The sequence below is a fragment of the Lycium ferocissimum genome, chromosome 4 (assembly GCF_029784015.1).
Source record: "Lycium ferocissimum isolate CSIRO_LF1 chromosome 4, AGI_CSIRO_Lferr_CH_V1, whole genome shotgun sequence".
NCBI lineage: Eukaryota > Viridiplantae > Streptophyta > Magnoliopsida > Solanales > Solanaceae > Lycium > Lycium ferocissimum.
The window spans coordinates 32,004,584-32,027,003 of record NC_081345.1 but is presented as its reverse complement, the minus strand read 5'-3'; the positions used below and the strand labels follow the sequence as shown (position 1 = coordinate 32,027,003).

Below are 22,420 nucleotides of genomic sequence, written 5' to 3'. Positions count from 1 at the left end.
TTAAGTCATAAAATGGTGATAAATTTCACTATAAGTAGTAACAAAACGTGCGGTATACGATTTTAAATAAGGGGAAGAGAGAAGAATTAAAGTTAATACTTTTTTTAGTCAAAAAGAGGCAAAATACCACAAAGTAATTTTTAAAAAAAACATTCTGGCTAATAATAGTGCCAATAATCATCTCTCTAAGTGATTTTAGTTTTCTTCACACCATGACCAGAGGTTTCTTACTAAAATAACAACAACGTTAATTAAGTAACTTTTACACCAAGTTGACTATGAGTTGATCACTCTATCTGTACGCAATAAATTGCTTTGTCTTCACCTTAGTGTACCCGAGTTTTGTCAGTTTCACTCCTAATAAATAAACAAAAAAGAAAAAGAACAAAGGGAAAACTACCGGTAACATCATCGTTACATCCATCATTCATGATCTACTAATACCAAATAAGAAAGAAAAAGGAGAATAAAATATATACAACAAAAAGAAAAGAGCGATGAAATGACTTAGAACCACTTGGTGGAATTATACTAGGTATGTTGTTAGTGTTGTTGTTGTTGTCGTTGTTGTTGATGAAAATGACATAAGAATTAAAGATAGCTGCGTTACTGGATCAATCTTACGTTAATATTAACGTTCCCATACATTACTCATTTTTTTACGTTTAAAGCATTAGTTATTTTATGTTAAAAGTGCATGTTGTAATTGCGTACTTTTATCGCCAAAATGCCCTCAAAAGGATAACTCATTTTTTAATACTCATTACAATCAATTCGTAACTGACCTAGAAGTTATAATACTTAGTAATTATTTGGAGGTGATTTTTGAATTTATTTAATAACACATCGCTTGAAGAAAAATAGGAAAAAGGTCAAAAAAAGGAGAAAAAAAGATAAATAGGATCCTTGGCAATAGAGAGGTGCCACATCACCTCCTCTATGCCTAGCTTTATATTATATATAGGTTGCTCAAGAGAGCATAGTGAACCTCCATTTCCCACCAGACGTGGTGTACACCACCTCAACTCTTTAAATAAAGTTAAGTTTCTACATCAAGGTCTGATAAATTAACAGTCAACTATCTGGATGACACTAACTGATGACAATAATCAGCATATTTTCCCTGATACAAGTCACCAGACAAGTACTGTAGTATCCGGGAATATTTGGTGGAACCAAGACAAACATGAGAAACAACAGGCACAATTTTACCTTATTTCCCTTTGAATTGCAAAGCAACAACAAAGGCTCGGATAATACAAGAAAAATGTACAACCCTTTTCCTCCACCATACAGAATCATCAAGCAAAGACACAAATGAAGTGAAGATCTAATGAAGATGAAAACAACATGCAAGAAACTCTAATACCCGAAGATTAAGCAAAACAACTTAGACTTATAGCAAGATATCCAATGTAACAAATACTAAATAAGAATCCAAAATTGAAACAGTTGAGGCCTCAAAACATTGAGAAACAGGGAGAATCTTAGCAATCTAAATGTCTTTAATTCAGTATGGCCAAATGGCTCCCTCACTAGATCCTCTTCTTCTCTAATAACGCCCAATTCCCCACACTCTAATCAGACCATCGGTGTATCCACTGAAAAGCGTGCTTCCATCAGCACTCCAGCTCAAACTGGTGCAGTATATGACCTGCCAATTGAGATGCAATTAAATTAGATTCACTTATTACATATGTCACCATTAACAATTCAAATATCATATTCCGATTAACTACAGAACAATCACATTAATATAAGTTGGTCCAACTGAACCCCGCTTCAGTAAAAAGTTGTAGAGATAGTGTACCATTTGCAGCAGAGAGAAATGCTTCAGCCACCAAGAAGAAAATGAAATTCATGACACCACAGTTCACAAGTAACAAATTACACCAAGATGGAACAACACCTCTAAGATCTAAATAACTAATAAGAGAAGAATATTTGACAAGTGCATTTCACAACCAAAACAAAAGGAAGTGGCTGGAAAACACCGTACCATCAATGAGTCACTACAACGCCTCCCATGACATGATACCATAACAAGTTATTAACAGCAAAGGTTACCGGTATCCTATATTTTCCTAATTAGGTCATGCTCCCTACGCATTTGGTATGGACATTGGACTGGTAAACATTTCCTATATTTCATGTGATAAATGTGTTCCCTTAGGAAATCACTTTTAGATCATTTTCTAGTGTTTGTATGGGTGCAAAAGTAGCTGACATAATAATCGGCTATTATATTGACAATAATGAAATGTTGATTGAAACAAGCAAAGATGGAATAAAAGTTAGGAGTAAACAGACCTTGTTTTTGTTGGCAGCAGTTCCAGTTCCCTCAGCACTAGCAGACATTTCACTCTCTGTTTTCAGATCAACTTTAAGATCCACCACAATTGTCTTGCTCTCCAAATCCCAAATCTTAATACTGGATTCAGTAGCAGCACACAACCAATACCTATTAGGACTAAAACAGAGAGCATGGATAATAGATCCAGCGTCAAGAGAATACAGTTTCTTTCCTTCAGCCAAATCCCACAGCAAAATAACTCCATCTTTTCCTCCACTAGCACACAACGAACCATCTGGAGACACCGCAACAGTGTTCACATACCCAGAATGTCCAGCAAGAGTCGACCTCAGCTTACAGTTGGTCAAATTCCAGATTTTCACAGTCCGGTCCCATGACCCAGAAACAATAGTGGGCTGAAGATTGTTTGGGCTAAAACGAACACAAGAAACCCAATCGGAATGCGAGTCTTGTTCCTGAATTTTGTACGTGCAAATTGACAGAATAATGAGAAAACTTCAGAAGAGAAAAATGTAGCAAATTAAAAGACGTCCACTTAAGTAAAAAATAAGGGCAAATACTTATGCTTCAGACAGCAAAAGGATTGAGTTCACAAATCTAAAGGGTAGAGGTGTATATACTCGTCACATATGATTTAACGAACACAATTATGATCGAGAAGAAGGTAAACAATAAACAATACTCCATCTGTCCCAATTTAAGTACCCGTTTGGCCATGAGAAATATTCATTTTTTTCACTTCATCTGAAAATCAGCGCTTGACCATGAAAATTCCAGATACAACTTGAATTTTAGAAAACACCTAAAACCCTGTTTTCACTTGTTTCACTTTAAGTGCATTCAAACAACCAAAAAATTTCTTTTGCAAAAACTAAAACCAAACAGAACTCCATCTTCAACCCAACTTCAAAAATTCCAAATAAAGTTACAATTCTTTGGTTTCTATGGCCAAATGCCTACTAAGTATCTTAGTTTCCTTTTTGATTTGTCTTTCTATATTTAGTACCCTGACAATTCAAACACCCTACATGGGTGGGAAATTTATAACCACAAGATTCAAAGGACATTTTAGTACTACATTACACACATATTAATTTAGGACAACAAGATTCAAAAGTATTTAAAAATCTCTTTTTAATCCTTGAACATTGTGCCAAGTAATACCAAGACACTTAAATTGGTACGGAGGGAGTGGCTTTTGTTCCCATCTCTCTAGAATTTAATTTTTTTTTTTTTTTTTACTAACTTCAAAGCAGGCATGTTTAAGACAACAAAATTAAAGGCCATTTTGATACACTCTACATATCTATAATTTAAAAATCAAAAGATTCAAAACCCTTCTTTACTTTCTTAAACTCTGCACCAAGTAATTCTATACCTGAATCGTGTACTTGTATTCACCTAGTGTATTCCTTAAACTTTGTGCCTAGTCAAACAAGTCAAACAAGTCAAACTAAGACACCTAAATTGGGTGGGATTAGTATTTGTTCCAATCTCTCTAGAATCTAAATTATTTATTCCAACTTTCCCCTAGGCCCCACGTGTGGGATTATACTGAGCCGAGAGTCTATCAGAAACAACCTCTCCATCCCATAACGATAGAGGTATGATCTGCGTACATCGTATACTCTCCAGACCCCACTTGTGAGATTATACTGGTTATGTTATTGTAACCTTCCACTAGGCGTGTTTAAGACCACAGATTAAACGTCATTTAAGTACATTCCACATATCTTTAATTTAATATCACAAAAAAATCAAAATTCTTGTTTTTACCTGAATAGTGTACTTGCATTCACCAAGTGTGTTCCAAAGCTTAATAGTCTTATCCCTTGAAGCCGAAACAATCTGACGATTATCAACAGAAAACGCAACAGAGAGCACATCCTTAGTATGTCCAACAAACCTCCTAGCAGTAGTCCCAGCTTGTAAATCCCACAACCTTAACTCACCATCCCAAGAACCAGATAACGCAAACATACCATCAGATGAAAGCACAACATCTTCAACGAAATGACCGTGTCCTGTTAAGCGACGTTTAGGTACACCGTATGTTGGGCCACCGTCTTTTGTTAATGACCATACGATTAGGGATTTGTCACGTGAAGATGTGACAATCATGTCGGAGTTGTCGATTGGGGTGGCAATGGCGGTGACCCAGTCTGTGTGGGCTCGCATTGTGCCACGGAGAACTAGTGATTCAGACATTTTGTCGAACAGGTGGTGGCTATGGGGAGGCTGAAGATTTTTGGAGGAGATGAGAACTGTTAAGAGAAAAACTAGGGTTTTGGAGTGTGATGTATTTATATGGTGGGTTAATTGTTTTAGGGTTTTTTTTGCTCTTTTTTTTTTGGAGTGGCAAAGGCAAATGGGTCCGGGTAATGAATTTCGGGTTGTTTGAATTGGAAGAGAATTACAAAAATGGTCCTTTATGTTTGAATCTTTCGAGATACGAGTATGGTACAGACGTACGTTTCTTTCTTGAATTGCATTATGAAATTTGTTTTGGATATGTTATTGTTGTTGATGTTGGTCCTTTATGTTTGAGGGTGGGTTCAAAATAGTCTCTTAAATATGCATTAAACAAGTTTAGTCCTATAAGTTTGTCAAAAGAGTCACTGGGAATGTAAGGGGTTCTTAAACTCATTAGATCATGTGACAATTGATAGGGCTTTCATATGATATAAATAATAAAGGATTACTTTTATGTTTATATAGTGTTAAATCCCTTTTATAATTAAATTGATTTGTTGCATTTTTGTGAAATAGTATCCTAATCTATATATATATCAAGTGGTCGGTTATTGATAGACTATTTAGTTGAGTAGAAAACATATATTTTGACCTTTTACAGCAACCGATAAATTAATTAGAGATAACAATGGCTGAATTGGATAAGATTTTCCGATGAAAGGGGAGAAAAACGAAAGCTTTTGGAGGGAAGAAATTGTTTTTTATTTTTAATTTGGGTCTTTAAAAACTTTGGGGATGGGGATTATTTTGTTTTTTTCAAGAATTTGGTACTAGGATTGACAACTTTTATCAGCTTCTTTTGCTGATGTCGTAAAAGGTGGGTATTTCACCAATTGAAGAGTCAAAGTGGACATTTAGCCAAGAGGCCCAACCTATAGAATAGTGTTAACAGTTTTGTAACAATTTCCCCAAGAATAAGCTTTTCAAATTTAAAATTGATAAAATCTTACGTAAGAGCAACAATGCTAAAGAGAGATTGAATGGATTAGCTATATTATCAATTAAAAAGAAATTACTAAAAAAAATCAACTATAAAAGAATTATTCATAACTTTACATATAAAAAACAAAAAAAAATAATAGATTTCAAACGAAAAATTTATATGCAAGTTTTCTTCCTTTTTTTGAAAAAAAAAGAAAAAAGACAAAAACAAATTAAGGCCGTCATTGGTTTGACTTTAGGCCACCAATCATATTGAGCTGCCTCCTGTATCCAATAATTTAGGAATGTAACTTATACAAACGGTGCTAACATCAATGAGATTTTTATGTATAAACCTAGATTATATTTTGATTGGTACCAAGTCATACTCATAATATTCGCTTAAAAAGGGCAGCTCGGTGCACTAAACTTCTATTATGCGTGGGGTCGGGGAAAAGGCCGGAGAATTGTACGCATACTCATAATATTCACTTAGATATGGAAAATTCATGCTGCTATTTAACCGCGATCTATCTTATAAGACTATCGAGTTTCAAAAACTTCCAACCAAGGTTCATAGAAGTATCCATATTGAATGAATCTTGAAGCTGAAATCATAAATGAATTGAGGAAAAAACAAACAATAAATTTCTTGCATGTTGAACAATAAAAGGAGAAAAATGCAATCTTATGAGAGACTTCAATCTACTGATGCCAAATTCCAGAAAGAGCAGTAAATCTGTACTACCTTTTGTCCCTTGAGTTTTATACACTTAACAAATACCAATGAACAACTAGAATCCTAGCTAGAGTACTATGGCAGCTTCATTCTTTTCTCAACAGTCTTACACAATCAAAATAATTACAATTTCGCGAACCTGAGCCAACGTACACAGAGGAACAGATTTATAGGAGACCATTGAAACAGGAAGTATTTTTCAAGTACAAGGAACAAGTCTTTGGAGATCAACAACAGTGATATTTTGATAACAATGCAATGGTGTTTATGGATGCCAAAACAAATGGTAGGAGGTAACAATAAACCGATGCCTGAAGAAAAGTTGCAGCAGATTGATCGTTGATCTCTGAGGAGTCGACTGCAAATGGCAAGCCGTCACTGTTAAGCGTGCACGACTGAGGATCAGAACCGTCTTCGCTCATCATTAGAGCCCTTAAAACAGAAGAAACTGTATGAATATAACCAGGTGTATTTTTGTTGAGAAGCCAAGTTAAACCCATCATTTGGCAACCTCTGCTCCGCAGTTTGCTACTCCTATCATTTTTAATGCTTGCATTTTCCAGTCTGCTGTCACTGAGCTGCAGATACATATGTATATATCAAATTATTAGAGAATAAGCCAAAAAAAAAAAAAAAATCACTTGATGGTGTAAAACTTGTCACTTAGACACGACATGCTCCGTCGGTTATTGACAAAATACCTTCTTCAACATGCTTCCTAGCAGGAACTATTCTAAGAGCCCGTTTGGATTGGCTTATAAGTTGCTGAAAACAGCTTATAAGCTGTTTTCAGCTTTTTTGAGTGTTTGGTTGGCCAGCTTAAAGTCATTTTGTGCTTAAAATAAGCCCAAAAAAATAATTGGGCCTGTTTGGCTTAGCTTATCTAAAGTAGCTTATAAGCTGAAAACAACTTATAAGCCAAAAAAAATAAGTTGGGCTACCCTAACTTATTTTTTTTTTGGCTTATAAGTTGCTTTTTTTAAGCCCATCCAAACAGGCTCTAACTAACAAATAGATCCTTGCTTGTAATATGGCATATCACATTGTCTACACTATTGTTGACCTCCAAGGTTGAATGCAATTTTACAAGATTTAACGGTAAAAGTAATAAGAGGAAACAACTAGGACAATAACATATGGTTATTTTTGACTAACAGCTGCAAAATGTTATGGTAAGAGGACCAAATCCCCCCTCCCCCCTCCTCCAACTCACCGAAACAAAGACAATTTAGCCTAGTATCAGGTAAGGTAGCTTCTTTGCATATTGCTTTTCCTATGAATCTAATGATCACAAAAAAAATCTTAAAATTCATTCACTGGATGATGTTCAACAAGCTCCAATATTACCAACGAGACTTGATACCTCTTTTATCTTTTTTGTTTTTTAGCCACAAAAAGAAGTTGGAAGACAGATTTTCTTTTTTGAAGTCTGAAACAAAGTTTTGCTTACATTTGCACCACAGGGACTAACCTTAAAACCCAGAGGTTGCTATGTGAACAATCATTTTACATAACAGTTATCTATGCCTGCTATATCAGATGAGTTCTTTAATTCATGCTAGTTTGACTGCCTAAGACAAACTGCTGACGATCTTTACTAATCCGAGCTCACATATACTGATCACCTATCTTCTATCTAGTGTATAGCAATCTAAAACTTCAAACATAAAATGGTATTTAAATGATATATGCACATCAGCCATTGCCCTGGAGATGATGTTCATTGGCTAAGACTATTTACAGACGAAATTTCCTGAATAACAAGTGTATGCTGATTTGAAGAAAGAGTTAGTACAACAAATAACACAAGATCATTGTAGTTGCTTTCAAATATCATGATAGGCATTGCAGAAACTCTGCGGCTTATATCAAGGCACCATAAAAATGATATGACCCAACAAATTGGACTTCCCCTTAGCCTGATCAACAAATTCATACCCCACCTGGCTGATTGTCAAGGACAACAGGAAATTACAAAGACAAGTTAGCACCCGAGCTATTTGAATAACCAACTAATGCGCTGCAGTCATTTGAGTTATAGGTTAGAATGGAGTCAACTTCATCAAAGCAATGCAGTAAGCTAATGAATGAATAAATAGAAGTGGCACTACTAAATGAATCGCAGGGTTAGCATATGGATGTGGTACTTATAAACAATTCCGGATAGGGAAGCGCATGGTAGACAAACGTAAGCCCTTGCTGGTCATTAGTTTTAGAACATATTCTAGTTGAATAAACACTACATGCCTCATTTCTCTTCTAACTTCTTTTTTACGTATCTACTAGCATTACCCAAAACCAGTCCCAAATCCAAATAAAAGGGTTATGTTAGTAGATTGATGGTTAGATTACAAGTAGTCAAACAAAGATGAATCTTCTAAATATTAGTTTCACCTGGCTCAAATAGTTTTGGGTTGATGTATAGTTTGATTAATTAATTGATTGATATTATTAATTTTAAAACACAACTTTCTAGTCCTTCACATTGAAGCTTCTCTAGTTCTTTTCACTCGTACTCTGGACCATGGACCCCTAGGTTATAGTATAACTATATACATCGATAGTGCAGTGTTTATCGATGGAGTATCATATTATGGAAATTAGACTTTGGAGAAATTGCAAATTTTTATCAGAAGAAATAGTCATATCACATGGATATAAATTATCAAATCACATGTAACTAAATATGGGATTTAAGTTATATACACTGACTACACCGCCAATGTAATTTTAGGCTATGAATCAATGTTACTTATTAAATAGAGTTACTTGCAATTACAACTAACTTACCAAATAAAGACTGCTCAAACACTTGGAACAACCAGCAATGCCAGCATATCCATTACTGCTCATACAATCTTTCTCCAATCTCTTCACACTCTCACCACCAACCAATTCACCACTCGAATTCACCACGAATTCTTCCGGGCAGCTAAGTGGATGCAGCCTAATACCACAGTAACAATAAACAACATCACAAGTCTCATTGGGCTTAACTAACTCAATTCCTCTATTTTCCAAAGCCTTTCCAAAAGAACTCACACATGTCTCAGAATCATCAGGTAGTACAGGCATTTCAACTGAAGTTGATGAGTATTGTGGGAACTTTGCAATGGCTTTGTGAAGTGCTGTTCTTGAGTAGGCTGAGTAAAGCCATGCAGCAAGAACCGGACAACAACGGGTCGGGTTTATTTGACCCGAATGATCATCATTGGACCTACAGGATGATCTTATCCCTTTGTAAAGCTCTTCTGGTATGTCTAATGGACAACTGGCAATGTCTGACTGTTCTGGAAAAGCAGGGATTGTTGCTGGTTGTGAAGGGGCTGGTGAGGATGTTTGAGGATTGGAGTTAGTTGGGTCGGGTATAACTGGAATGGCAGGTATTACAGTTAGATTGGTGATGTAAACAAGAGTAAACAAGATGAAGAAGCAATTATAGGACATAGCTTATTTAGAGAATGAGGGAAGTTGGAACTTTGGAAGTTGATAATATGTATGAAATAAAGATGGGAGGGAAAAAATGGAAGTTTTGGGAGCTTAGTGAGAGGTCATTGATTATAATAGTGAGTTATTTTTTCTTTGGTTTGTGGTGTTGATTTGGTGATGGTGATGAGGGAGTAGTGACAAACAGTATTAGATATTTTGTTTTTTGGTATTCAAAAGTTGAAACTCATTATTTGATTAATTTATTCATATCAGATAGATTCACTAAAGAGGATAAAGCGTCCACATCAAGTAATTTTCTGCTCACAAAACTCAAACTCGAGACCTTTATCAATCATCTTACTAACCCGAGGACAAGGGCGGGTGTACAATTTCGACTACGGCTTCGTCCGAATCCAGTAGTTTTGACTTTTGACCTAAACCATTTTTTAATATATAAATTATTAATTTAGAATTCAACAATTTGAAAGGATTAGAATTTCGAACCCATAACTTTTAAATTTTGAATCCGTCTATGTCCGGAGACAGTAGTCCAAGAGTGGTGTTGAAGGAAGGGACTCCATGGGAAGCTATGGCACGATGGTGTGGGGTATGGCAGGTTGGACAAAGTTTGTTTGTTTGTTAAAGTTTTGTTTGTTTGTTACTCTCGTTAGGCTTAGTATCTGTATGATATGATTATATTTCATTGTATGCTTTAAAGCAACTATCGAACTGTGTCAACTACTTCTACTATTGGTCATGATTTACATATTCATAGGGAAGGTATCTCGTGTTGGACGACATGCAAGTGAGAGTAGCTGGTTAATTTAGTTGCTTTACTTGTATGAATTTTTAAAACATGAGAGGGAATTGATTTTTGCTCTTTGAACCTTTTACCATTAAATAGTAATGGTGCTTATCGATGCACGTACAAGTATACCACCACAAAAAAGGATCCAGAAACAAAAGAAAGAACAAAGAAACAAGATGTTTTGTAGTTTGGAGAACTGGTCCTATGAAAAAGTTGTTTTTGAACTTCCCCCTACATGAATAAAAAATATCATTAATTTCTTAGAAAAGCTACTTAGTAATAAGATGCTTGATTATGACCTTGCTATTGAATTGTTAGTTATATATACTACTTCTATTCATCAATGTGCTCTCATGCTTCCTACTGAAAGGTTATCCTTTTTCAGAATGCAAACCCGAAATCTCTGATTAAGGATGAGGAACACTCGTGATCGAACCACAATCTCTGGTGACCAGAAATTTCGAACTAGTTACATACTCCATTTCAATTTTCATTTCCTTTACCGCACTAATAAGTATGTACGAAAAAAGCCTTGTCGTAATGTGGAACAATGACTTGACTTTGAGGAAAAACAGATCACATGGTCCTTTTGGAGGAGCAATAAACTCAATAATTGGAGTTCCTCACGGGCCTTTATATCACCTATGACCTACGCCACTTCATCTGATAATCCACATTCCTTCTGTAACTATCTTGTCTTTGTCATAAAAAAAAAAAAAAAAAAAAAAGACGGTTTACTGGAGATCTATGAGTTTGCCACTGCAACAACTTAAACAAATTGAACCATAATTTGGATAAGTTCTTCTTGTCAGTCTCATGTTTATACCAGTTCCTTCTTTACCATTCGGGATACCAGCAGTAAATGCACCTGCGAGGATACTAACTTTTTGTAATATTAAACTGAGACCGAATTAAATTGAGTGATATGGACAATGAGAATTCAAATAGCCTACCTCAACTAGGATTGAGGCGTTGTAGTAGTTGTTGTTCACTGGGAGGAAACAAGTTGATTTATCTGATTTTTTGATGAACTGCACAATAAATCATGAAAAAGAAAGGCACCCCTCAAGGGCTAGAACATAGGCATTTGTATTTTCATGACAAGTCATTACAAACTTCAACTTGTCACAAGTAACTATAGGTTTTACAAATACTTAATATAGAAATGTGATCTCCAATCACAAATAGCTGGAGAACATTTTCTTTTCCTGCTATGCGAAATAAAAAATCGCAGTATAAATAGAAACTGAAAAATAAATAGAAACTGAAAACCTACTGTTAGCTTCTGCCTGAAATGCAGGAGTTTAACTTCAAATATTGGTAGTCAAGATGTCATAACTACCCACCCGGTATAAAAGGGCAGCCCGGTGCACGAATGGGGCGTGTAGGCATCTTACCCTGATGCAAGGGTCAATGGCTGGTGATCAGATCTACAGAGTATGCTGATGATAAATTAGGCGTGAAGAGCAGCAACTTTTTGAGCTAAACCATCGACCTCCTCATTTTGCTCTTCAATTGGCTCTCCCTATCAGAACATTATGAATAATGCCAGCCTATTAGGTCACAAAGTAACAAAACATGCAGGAACAATTGGCACTTAATTGGTTTTAAGCAAAGATATGCAGGCGTTCTATTAAATCGTCATTATTGAAATGGGAATTGCTTTTGTTCCTGTTGTAATATAAATCGTCATTATTGAAACGGGCATTGCTTTTGTTCCTTTTATAATAAAAACAATTCTTCATGGTGAATGTCTGAATGTCACTATATTCAACAAATAATAAATAAGCAGTCACCAAAAAGGTAAGCAAGAGAAAAAGGATAAAAGTTACCTCTGCATTTCTTCTTTTAACTACCACACACTTTGAAGCACTGATACTAGCACTCTTCAGCAAGCTACGAGCACTATAGTTTGGCTTGTTTTGTCCATTTTGCACGTTAGCATCTGAATTCTCTGATCCCTCGGACTGCCCTGGTGGGCTCTCTAGAGTTGAAGCAACAGATGCTGAAGTTCGCTTTTCAAAATCAATGTTTTCCGAAGAGGTTTCATCTTTTGGTGCAGGTACCCGCTCTCTAAAATAAGAATATTCAAAAAAGGGACCAAGTTAATACCTTCGCTAAAGATGTGCACGATAAACCACAAAATCAGATTTGCTAAGCACTTGAAATATACTTTTTTTCATCCATGAATCCAAATGACAAAAGTAAGCAGAAAATTTTAAACATTGAACCAACTCCGAAATGTTTCAGAGAAAATACTTTTCAACTCTAGTTAAAACATATTTAACTTCCACTTGTACTCTCAATTCTTAAAGCTTTAGTAACTGAGTTACACAAAACTGGAGCTAAAATAAGGACTGCTTAAATTGGACGAGTATTAAACTGTCCATATTTCCTATAGAACAAATGACTTCTAATTCTACAGATTATTACTGAAGAACGACCTTTACCACCCAGAGCAAAAGAACAACAGTATTGAGAGCACACCTAGGCAAGGAAGCATGCTGCCTCTGAAGTGGAGTGCCTCGATCACCTTTACCATAATGCTCCTCGAGATGTGCAAACTGTCGCTTGAACCGATCAACACCACTAAATTGACACAAAAGAAAGACCATCAATAAGTATTTCTCAAGTAGTAGTACAAAACATTTAGTGCAATATGTACACAAAGTACAAGCATTTATATGTGTGTGTGTGTACACACACACACAACACACAACCACAACATATATATATTGTGAATTAGCTGGCGCAGTCCTTGAACGTAAGAAAATGCTTTTGGGAATTATCTTGAGGTTTCTTCCATTTTGGAAAGAGTTGTCACTGCCCTCCAAAAATACGTTATAGTTTTCAACCAACGAAGGAAACTAAAAGGCAAGCTTTTCTTTTTTATAAATAAACTAAACTGCCAGCTTTTAATGCAAGGAAATGAGGAAGAAAAAAGTTTTTAAAAAAGGATATAAATTATGTGGACCAAGAATTAGGTGGCTCCTAACCTTGGGTACATAAATCCACTAGTTTGATCTCCGCCACGAAGATACTCCTGAAGCATCTGAGGATGATATTCTAAAATCTGTTTGCTCAGAACAAGTTTAAATATTAATCAGTTAATTCATTCCACATAAAAAAGAGCCATCAAATGGAGAAAAATGTACCTCCCGATAAATGAGCTCTCTAACATCTTCTTTAGCCAACTTTCTCCTCTCAAATTCAAACTCAAGCTTTGATATTGGGTGAGTGGACGGTTCACGGTCCACATTCGACAAACCACGGAAATAAGGATCAGCCAACGCCTTGAAAACAAAATAACCAATGCATGAGACCAAATCTTCACATATTATCAGATTCAAGGTTTTCTTTGGTAGATAAAACGATATAAGAAAATTTTCATTTTAAACAATTACCTCGTCTGCAGATGGTCGATCTTTAGGGTCAAACGCAAGCATGCGTTCAAGTAGTCGCAAAGCGAAAGGATCTGCGTGCGGAAATTTTTGTGCAAATGGAACCGGTGATTTTTTCCGCATGTTACTGAGGTATCTTCTTGCCTTTTCATTTCTAATCTGCCAGTTAGGTAGAATTTCTTTAGTAAAAGAGAAAAAAACTACAGTGGGATGTAAATAATGATATACGGAGACCTCTCAGCACTAATCTATTTGCCATAACCTTTATTCTCTGATGTTCTAACTAGCAAGTAACAAAGACGTCTTATCATCTAACTGATGCTAATCAGATAGAACATTAACAAAGAAACCTGAGAAAGAAAGAGAAGTATGTAATGAGAGAATTAACCTTTGCAACGGTTTCAGGAGGAGGCGTTCCAAGCAAATCAGTCATAAGGTCTAATTGATGCACTACATTTTTTCCAGGAAATAATGGTTTTCCAGTGAGCATTTCTGCAAATATGCATCCGATGCTCCAAATATCAATAGCAGGAGTGTACTGCAAATAGAGAACTCTCAGTGATAGTACATGTCACGTCACAAGTAAATCAGTCTATAAAGATACGTCAAAAACACAAGTAAACTCTCAACATATATTATATGATATAGTTGCTTCACAGTGAAATCACATCATCACAACGATTTTGACATCACAGAACAGGAAAGAACAAACCCTGGTTTTTTTGACAAGGTAAAAATGTAACAAACCCTCGTTTTTGAGATAGTAAAATATAATAAAACTCAAATCATTGTCTCGGTGTATAATGCAAAAAAGCACTTCACAGATTATTAATTTAATAAGTTCAAGCTCTTTACTGAAATAAGCCCCAAGTGATACTACAATCAGACTCAAGCCTGTCTTCAACAAGAAATTCTCAGAGGATCAAACTAGCCTGGCACATTCAAACTCAAGGGGTCATACCAGCCAACTAAAAGTCTGGCGAACTGAAAAAGCATTCAGACAACCTAGGAACTCAAACTAAAGTTACTCAGTAAGCTGAATCTGTAAAAGCCTGCACAATGTAAGAATAAGGGCCTTGTGCACACTCTGCAAGAGATTACAGGGGCCCTAGTCTGTTACTTTTGGATTGGATCTATAAGTTGAAGACATAAAATAGAGATCTTTCCTTTCGTGCTTTTCTAACCTTATTAAGGGCTTGGAATATCTGATGGTGGCACAACATTGATGCGGAGATTAACATAGTCCTTCTTCAATGTCAACCTTTTAGGAGAAATACCACTCCATGATGTGGAGACACTGCGATCACCGCAAATAGATCTGCATACTCAGAACATTAACAGTCTTCGGCTAAATGTTCCTATGCATATGGGCAGGAAATACTTCTTTGGCTAGAAATTGTGAATGCCCCTCAAAACACTGCCCTAGCTATCTTTTTTGAAGGTTCTGTTCCAAGAGATGGTTACTCTGCCCCCACAGTAAAAAAAAAAAAAAAAACATGCATCTCTGAATTCGAACATTGAAACCTGACATACTTTACAGTTACCAGTTTAAAAAAAAACCTGGCATACTTACAGCCACCAGCCCAAATATGTTCATTCTGTTGCAGGACATTTGAAGAGAAAAAGCTGCACAACATGTTCACGCCACAGAGTTAATGAGCATTGAACTAGATTGAAAGATTGATGCTCATGACAGTCCTTTCCTTTCATTGATTCTCTTTCCACTTTCTCATAACCGCAAGTTGAATAGGTCATATATTCGTAATACTGGGATACTGTACACGGGGAACTCTTACCCTTCATCCAATTTAAAGAACAAATCTACTATTAAACTCTTGAACGCAAAACTGTCTTCCAGAGAGGAGATTACTTTTTCCAACAATAAGCTCCTCACCAATCCAATTGCCTTCCACTTATAATAAACTTAAGACTCTATACAGATAACACTTGGTAATATGATAAACAGCTTGAATCCTCAATCAGAGCATTCTCCCAACCAAATGAACAACAGATCAGAGAGAACAAGTAACGTTATCAATCTCACAATAATGCAATTTTTACATCTTCGCCAAAATTGATCCGACTTTAATGTATTTACAGAAACATAAACATGCTTCCCCCAACCTCTAGTCTTCCCTATTTGAAGTCCAAGTGATCCATCACCTGATCATGCACTTCGTAATAAAACAAGACTAGTTTGCAAGTAAATTCTGAAGGCATTGTTGAAGGCTGCATAAGTCAATGACCATCCAGCAGGCACTTATGGGGCAAACAGACTATGACATCATATGAGTTCATTCTGTATCAGCCACAAAACTATGTAAATGAAAATATTGTTCAATCTATAATTGTTCCAGTCTTCTCCCAACCCAGAACAGAGCGGCATACAACCAAAAATGTCTCAGGAAAAAAAAGCAAAAGAGTATAAAAAGATACAAAATTAACCTTGACCACAATGCATTATACTGAGCGTCACAAACTGTGCTAAATATAAGTGCCATTCAGTAATGGCATGTTTGGAAATTGGAAATTACAATTAAAACTTTAGTTGTCGGTAAAGCTAAGTTACCTTGGAGAAAAAAGAGCCACATAGCTCAGGAGCACGATACCATCGAGTTGCAACATAGTCCTTAAATACATCAAACCACAAGTATATCAGAAATCACTCACAAATTTGAGTACTAACATAATGAGAAAAGAGAGGCCTTCTAGAGCTGAAACATACAGTCCAGAAAATAGCTGAAGGCGTGTCATTAAACGATACACGAGCAAGCCCAAAGTCACAAATCTTCAATTTACAGTCAGCATTAGCAAGGATATTCTTCGGCTTTAAATCTCGATGGAAAACGTTTGCTGTTAAGAGGGAAAAAAAAGGGCAGGTCAATTATCCCAAGAAAAAGTTAGCTTCTCCATTACTATATAGAGATGTCAAAGAGAAGGTTTTAAATTGTATAAAAAACAAACCAGTATGAATATATTTTAATCCACGCATAAGCTGGTATAGGAAAAACTGATAATGCTCAGGTGTAAGATCATCATTGGCCTTAATAACCTGGTGAAGGTCAGACTCCATCAATTCAAAGACCACGTAAATATCTTTAAACTCTCGCCGAGAAGGGGGTAACATGATGTGCTTTATTTCTACAATATCAGGATGTCGTAATAGCCGAAGAAGCTTAATTTCTCTTAAAATTCTGGTGGCATCAGAGACATGCTCAAACACATCATTAATCTTCTTGATTGCAACTCTTTCTCCAGTTTTTGTATCAACAGCGGAGGCCACAACTCCATAGCTACCCTTGCCGATAACTTCCTGAATTTGGTATCTGCTTGCCTCTCCATATTCGGTGAAGAACTCTGCCTCTTGTGAGTTCTGAATAACAATATTCAAGTCAAAAGCCCTCTCCTTACCCATGTAAGTCTAATGGAGATTAAAAGATTACAAGGCACTAATTTGCCACAGAACAGTAATCTGCAAAATATTACTCCCTCTGTCTCAAAATAGTTGTCATGTTTTTCATTTACACGCCCCTTAAAAAAGCATTAATAAGGGAAGCGTTTTGACTATTTTACCATCTTAAAATATTCCACCATGCTATTTCTTCTCAATAATTTATTACTATATATCTATGCCTACTCCATCAATGATGTAATTAATCCCTTTTAAATGTTGTAATTAATACAAAAATAGTAAAATGGGAAAAAGCTACTAAATTTTATCTTAGTTTTTTAAAATGACAAGTATTTAGAGACGGATATTTTTGGTAAGGACGACACGTATTTTGAGATGGAGTATTATCTAAGGCTACTTTATGTGCTAGAAAATGAACATATAATATTATAGAAAAAATAAAAACACCACGAAACAGATGCTTGAAACATAATCCTCATATGAGCAAAACAAATCAGGTAGGTCTCAATAAAAATCTAGCAGATCCAGGATTCTTTAAAACACTGGTCATTGGTAGCAAGAACTTGATTTTTCCTGAGATTAAGCAATTAGAAAGATAGCAAAGACTACAATTAAACACATACACATCTCCTTTTTTTTTTTTTTTTTTTTTTTTGTTTTTTTTGCCTCCTAGACCAAATCATATGGCAATAATGAGCAAGATAAGGGGATTCAGAGCAACATAATACAAGATAGGTAGGAAAGAAAGAATTTTTCTTTTGGGGGGTGGGGTAACTTTAATTTACCCTGCAATATCTTTTGCATTTCAATGATCCAAACTGGACGATCTAAATGAGTAAAGTTGCCAGCTTTACTTTCCCTTATCCCTTTTTAGCAACATTTTCTACAACTATTAACCGAATTCTCAAGTGGGAACCAGCTTTCTCTATGCATACATGAAACACAGACATAATCAAGATCATTCACATCAGATTAAACGGCAAAATAATGGTCAAACTCCATCAACTACATGCAACATTAAAAAGCAAAAAAGAGAGTAAAAAGTCATATAAACAGGCAAAAAAAACAGACCTTTTTGTGAGGATCCATTAAAGGGAAATCTACCCTTTTGGGGACGTTAAGAAGGTTAAGACCTGATATATCAAAGTCTTCAATAATCCTAACTTCTTGTCTATCTTGTTGGTAATGGGAGTCTGAAATATCAATGGGTTTTGAAGGATTATTAATCAAGATTGGTTGTACATTGGTATGAAGAATAGTTGTTGTAGTTGTAGTAGTAGTAGTGGAACGACGTTGAAACCAGCGACGAAGTCCATCCACGAATGTATTACCACCCCCCATATACTATACTATACCACTACCCCCCCTTGTCTTTTTTTTTTTTTTGAGTATTCCTAAAGTGTCGTGTTGGTTCTTGATTTCCCACCACAAGATCTCAGCATTCCACGCTAAGTGTTCTCTCTTCTCTCTCTTGCCAGTTGCCACCACAAGGTCCAGTGATTTCTTCCGAGTTTGTTGCTGTTGTGCAAAGATGGTGGGAGAGAGAGAGAGATAAGAGAAGAGTAAAAAGATGAAAGTATAAAAGCGTGGCTTGGATTATTATATACGACTTTGGAGTTGGGAAAATATAGCGTCACCATTGGATATGGGTCCTGTCCTGTCAGTGTCACCTTCAGCCTGACAATGTTCATTAGCGGCATTGAGCCCGATTATATTCAGATTCACGCCACATAAGACCTAGTTAGAGAAAATAATTTTTCATGATTAGAGGTCAAATTCGAGACTTTGGTGTTAAGTGAGGAACAGCCCATTCGCTACACCATATATGTTGATGGTCACATCGATAATTTATTATTTCATGCGTCTTAGTTTATGTGGTATAATATGAATTTGATAATCAAAGAGTTTAATTTTGACTCTGAATTATGAAATCTTTAAAATAAATTAAATTAAAATTTACATATGTAGAAAATACATAAAAAATATTACCCCTCCGTCCCAATTTAAGTACCTTACTTTTTTTTTTTATCTGTTCCAAAAAATATTTCTTTTTATATTTAGTAAGTTGACAAGTTTATGACTACAAAATGTAAAGGATTACACATATTTTTAAATTAACCACATCATATTCAAAAGTCTACTTTTGTTTCTTAAATTATGTGTCCAATCAAATTAAGACACTTAAATTGAAATGGAGGGATTATAATTCACAATGATTAATAATTTAACTTATTTAAAAGATAGATGAAAAATTATGATCAAAGAAAAACTTATTTGAACCGCAATTCGAATGGTGTTACATAAATAGGGACGGAAAAGTAATGTTCATATTAGGATTAATTAATCCTACTTAATATTCCTTGATGTTATCCTCTTGAATTTTGCCAATTGTTCCTATCCACTTCTGGTAAAGGGAGACGATGTTACTCTTTTATGTGGTCCTCTTGAATTTGTCAATCGTTGATACCGACACTCGGTAAGTGATCTAATTAATTCATTTGTGTATGTAAAAAATGATCTCATTTTTTCCATTTTAGTTTGTTTTACACTGAGTAGGTTGTTGTTGTTGGGTTTTGTTTTAAAATAATTAGTATAATATTTTTATTTAACAATTATTTAATAATATAATATTCTGATTTACTATTACTGATACGACTAATGAGGATCACACTTGATGAAGGTAGATTATAATGCTAGAAAACTCCCCTTAAGCAAGCTAGGTGAAGCTAAATGGAAACATCTTTCGAGTTTCGCCTATATAAAGTAGTAAAGAGTTTTTTTTATTATGAGAAAAAAGATAAAAGAACATGTGAAACTCTTGCCACTCATTTAAGGTAATTTTAGTATTCTTCATATATCTAACTCTTATAGAAGTTTTGAATTCTTTATTAAACTTTGTATTTAGTATTCAAATAACACCGCAAAAAAAAATAGAAAACCTATCATAGTGGTGGCAACGTGTGTTACGTTTCTTCCAACCAAAAGAAGTAGAACATGCATATTCATTTTCCTTATATCCCTTAGGCTGGTGTTTCCTTGTTGAGAGCATCTAGGTTAGATCATCCTAACTTTTTTAATTGCCATAAATGATTAGATAACTAACTAACAAAGTGTACTTGGGCACCACAGGCAAGAAAACAAACAAAAAGTTTTCAAAATCACAGCACTAATTGTGGATGCATGTTGAGTAAAACACCTTAAAAGTAAAAGAGTTCAAAACAGCTGATGTTTTTCAAATTGTATGAAACAATTAAGGTTAGTATATATTTATAGTAGTAAAATATTTTGGTATTTCGTTTAACCAAAACACCGAAATTCCGATACACTGCAAAATATCTAACTTTTTAAATATCAAAAGTGAAATATCGAAGAAATGAAACGAAAAAACATAATTAATTGGGTTTGATAATATTTTCGGTCTCTTCGATTTTATGCACACTCTTGACATCAGTCGCATAGAATTAGCATATAATGCAACACTTATTTTATCGTATAAACGAGACAGAAAATTATATCAAATGCTGTTTTTCACATGTCCTTAGGCTCCCATATCTGGTTATTAAACATTGAGCACTCTTAATCTTTCAAACTCGTCACGTGATAAAAGCTCATTGATAACAACCTAGGCATGTTTTGGCACATTCTCCAGTTCATGCTAGCCTCACATATTGATTTATTTATCTCACATTTTTTAAATATATTTTTAGCATGATTAAGCACGACATTGTTTGTCAATCATTTGAAGGAAAAAAAAAACTCATTTTTGGAACCTGGAAGTTAGTTAAAGTCTGCTTACTACTAATAGTTTGTAAAATATTTTTATTCTGCCAGGCAATCGTGCCAAGGAGTAAAAGCAAACGACGAATTTCAGAAATACGACTATAAGATTAATCAGAGGTCTAAGTAATTTCATTTCTTGTCTGCTGCGATAATAATGATCAGTAAGGACCCATGTACTTCTTAGTGGAGTTGTTCACCGGTCACTCCACGGGTAAAAAGAAAAACAATGTATCTTTTAATTAATAAGAAACATACTAAACTCTTTGTCAATATATTGAATTTGAACACATGTAAATGATAGGGACGATCTATGTATTAGGTAAGGTAAAAAGGAAAGTCTAAGATGTCTGCTAAGATTCGTTAAAATTAAATTGCAAGGTTCAATTCAATTAACTTCAATTATTCTCTTCTTTTCCCCATTTTTTTTCGGGCAATTCGCATGAATGCCCCTTATTCGGGGTGATCTTTAATTTTAGTCCCTCAAATTCTTTGATGCTTTAATTTTGTCTCCGCTAAAATAATACGGGTTAAGGTTCGTATCAGGCTCGAGATATAAAATTTTAAAAAAATCGCAAGGCAAGGCTTTTGGAAAAGTCTGCCTTATGCGGCATAGGTTGCCTTAAGGCATAATTAAAGTTCTGCCGGATCCGGAAGAGGTTGTCTTATAAGACAGACTTTTCCCAAAGCCTTGCCTTGCGATTTTTTTTTTTTTTACTGAGCGGGGGTTCGAACCCAGAACCTCGCAGTATTTTCGGCTACTTTTTTAAGCGAAGGACAAAAATTAAAGACCAGCAATTTGGGTAGGGCTGTGCAAATTAACAGTTAAACAAATAACCCGAACCAATTATTGGGTTAATGGTTCGGGTTAATGGATAACTGGTTCGGGTATCGGGTGGTGCCCTGTGGTTATTTGCTTATTGGATCAGGTCACGATTTGTCCATTTTTGTTAACGGGTGAACCGATAACCTGATAACCATTTATTTAATTACAATTCTACCCTTCCATATATTACGTCACTTGACTAGATTTAGGGTTCACTTGATTTCCACTTCATAACCATTTTTCTTGTTTTCTCATGTCATCAGGACATGTTAATGGTATTGATGTGAGATTATTTTTTGTTTTCCCACTGGAAGTGCTACTTTTTTATTTTCAATGGATTCTAAATTTTGATTCTATTCTTTTTGTACTATATTCTTCTAAAAATGTCCTTTTTTTTAATACTACAGTTCCCTGTACACTAGATAATTCTAGTGATGGTGTACATGGTTGATGATTAAGGAACTTATCTCTCTTCGACTAGTTGATTTTATAAATTTATCATTATTTTCCTCTTTTGATACCAGGTCAAACTTTACTCGG

At 35.2% G+C, this 22,420-nt stretch overlaps 3 protein-coding genes across 3 annotated transcripts; all 3 read right to left on the bottom strand.

Annotated features, from left to right (window-relative positions):
- Positions 1-1,376: 1,376 nt before the first annotated feature.
- On the bottom strand, positions 1,377-4,596 carry LOC132052325 (small ribosomal subunit protein RACK1-like). Its single transcript, XM_059443815.1, has 3 exons — positions 4,091-4,596; positions 2,311-2,769; positions 1,377-1,654 (listed from the first exon to the last, which is right to left on the bottom strand). The coding sequence occupies exons 1-3, from the start codon at positions 4,520-4,522 to the stop codon at positions 1,553-1,555; spliced, it is 993 nt and encodes a 330-aa protein (XP_059299798.1). The 5' UTR covers positions 4,523-4,596; the 3' UTR covers positions 1,377-1,552.
- A 1,598-nt stretch (positions 4,597-6,194) lies between these two features.
- LOC132052324 (uncharacterized GPI-anchored protein At4g28100-like) lies at positions 6,195-9,871 on the bottom strand. Its single transcript, XM_059443814.1, has 2 exons — positions 9,018-9,871; positions 6,195-6,805 (listed from the first exon to the last, which is right to left on the bottom strand). The coding sequence occupies exons 1-2, from the start codon at positions 9,672-9,674 to the stop codon at positions 6,455-6,457; spliced, it is 1,008 nt and encodes a 335-aa protein (XP_059299797.1). The 5' UTR covers positions 9,675-9,871; the 3' UTR covers positions 6,195-6,454.
- Positions 9,872-11,794: 1,923 nt separating this feature from the next.
- LOC132052323 (mitogen-activated protein kinase 9-like) lies at positions 11,795-18,816 on the bottom strand. Its single transcript, XM_059443812.1, has 11 exons — positions 18,349-18,816; positions 16,830-17,238; positions 16,591-16,718; positions 16,435-16,494; positions 14,254-14,403; positions 13,869-14,024; positions 13,620-13,757; positions 13,461-13,537; positions 12,952-13,053; positions 12,297-12,537; positions 11,795-11,989 (listed from the first exon to the last, which is right to left on the bottom strand). Exons 1-11 carry the CDS (start codon positions 18,616-18,618, stop codon positions 11,918-11,920), a joined length of 1,803 nt encoding a protein of 600 aa, XP_059299795.1. The 5' UTR covers positions 18,619-18,816; the 3' UTR covers positions 11,795-11,917.
- Positions 18,817-22,420: the final 3,604 nt, after the last annotated feature.

What these genes read in the sequence shown, in the direction of transcription:
- LOC132052325 (XM_059443815.1), bottom strand. Translation starts at nt 4,522, where the DNA reads ATGTCTGAATCACTAGTTCTCCGTGGCACAATGCGAGCCCACACAGAC. An exon ending in AATGCAAGTACACTATTCAG is followed by an intron (nt 2,770 to 4,090) that starts GTAAAAACAAGA and finishes TACAAAATTCAG; the next exon opens with GAACAAGACTCGCATTCCGA. An exon ending in CTGCTGCCAACAAAAACAAG is followed by an intron (nt 1,655 to 2,310) that starts GTCTGTTTACTC and finishes CTCAATTGGCAG; the next exon opens with GTCATATACTGCACCAGTTT.
- LOC132052324 (XM_059443814.1), bottom strand. Translation starts at nt 9,674, where the DNA reads ATGTCCTATAATTGCTTCTTCATCTTGTTTACTCTTGTTTACATCACC. An exon ending in GTTTGAGCAGTCTTTATTTG is followed by an intron (nt 6,806 to 9,017) that starts GTAAGTTAGTTG and finishes ATGTATCTGCAG; the next exon opens with CTCAGTGACAGCAGACTGGA.
- LOC132052323 (XM_059443812.1), bottom strand. Translation starts at nt 18,618, where the DNA reads ATGGGGGGTGGTAATACATTCGTGGATGGACTTCGTCGCTGGTTTCAA. An exon ending in CTTCAGCTATTTTCTGGACT is followed by an intron (nt 16,495 to 16,590) that starts GTATGTTTCAGC and finishes GATGTATTTAAG; the next exon opens with GACTATGTTGCAACTCGATG. An exon ending in GTGGCTCTTTTTTCTCCAAG is followed by an intron (nt 14,404 to 16,434) that starts GTAACTTAGCTT and finishes CTCTATTTGCAG; the next exon opens with TACACTCCTGCTATTGATAT.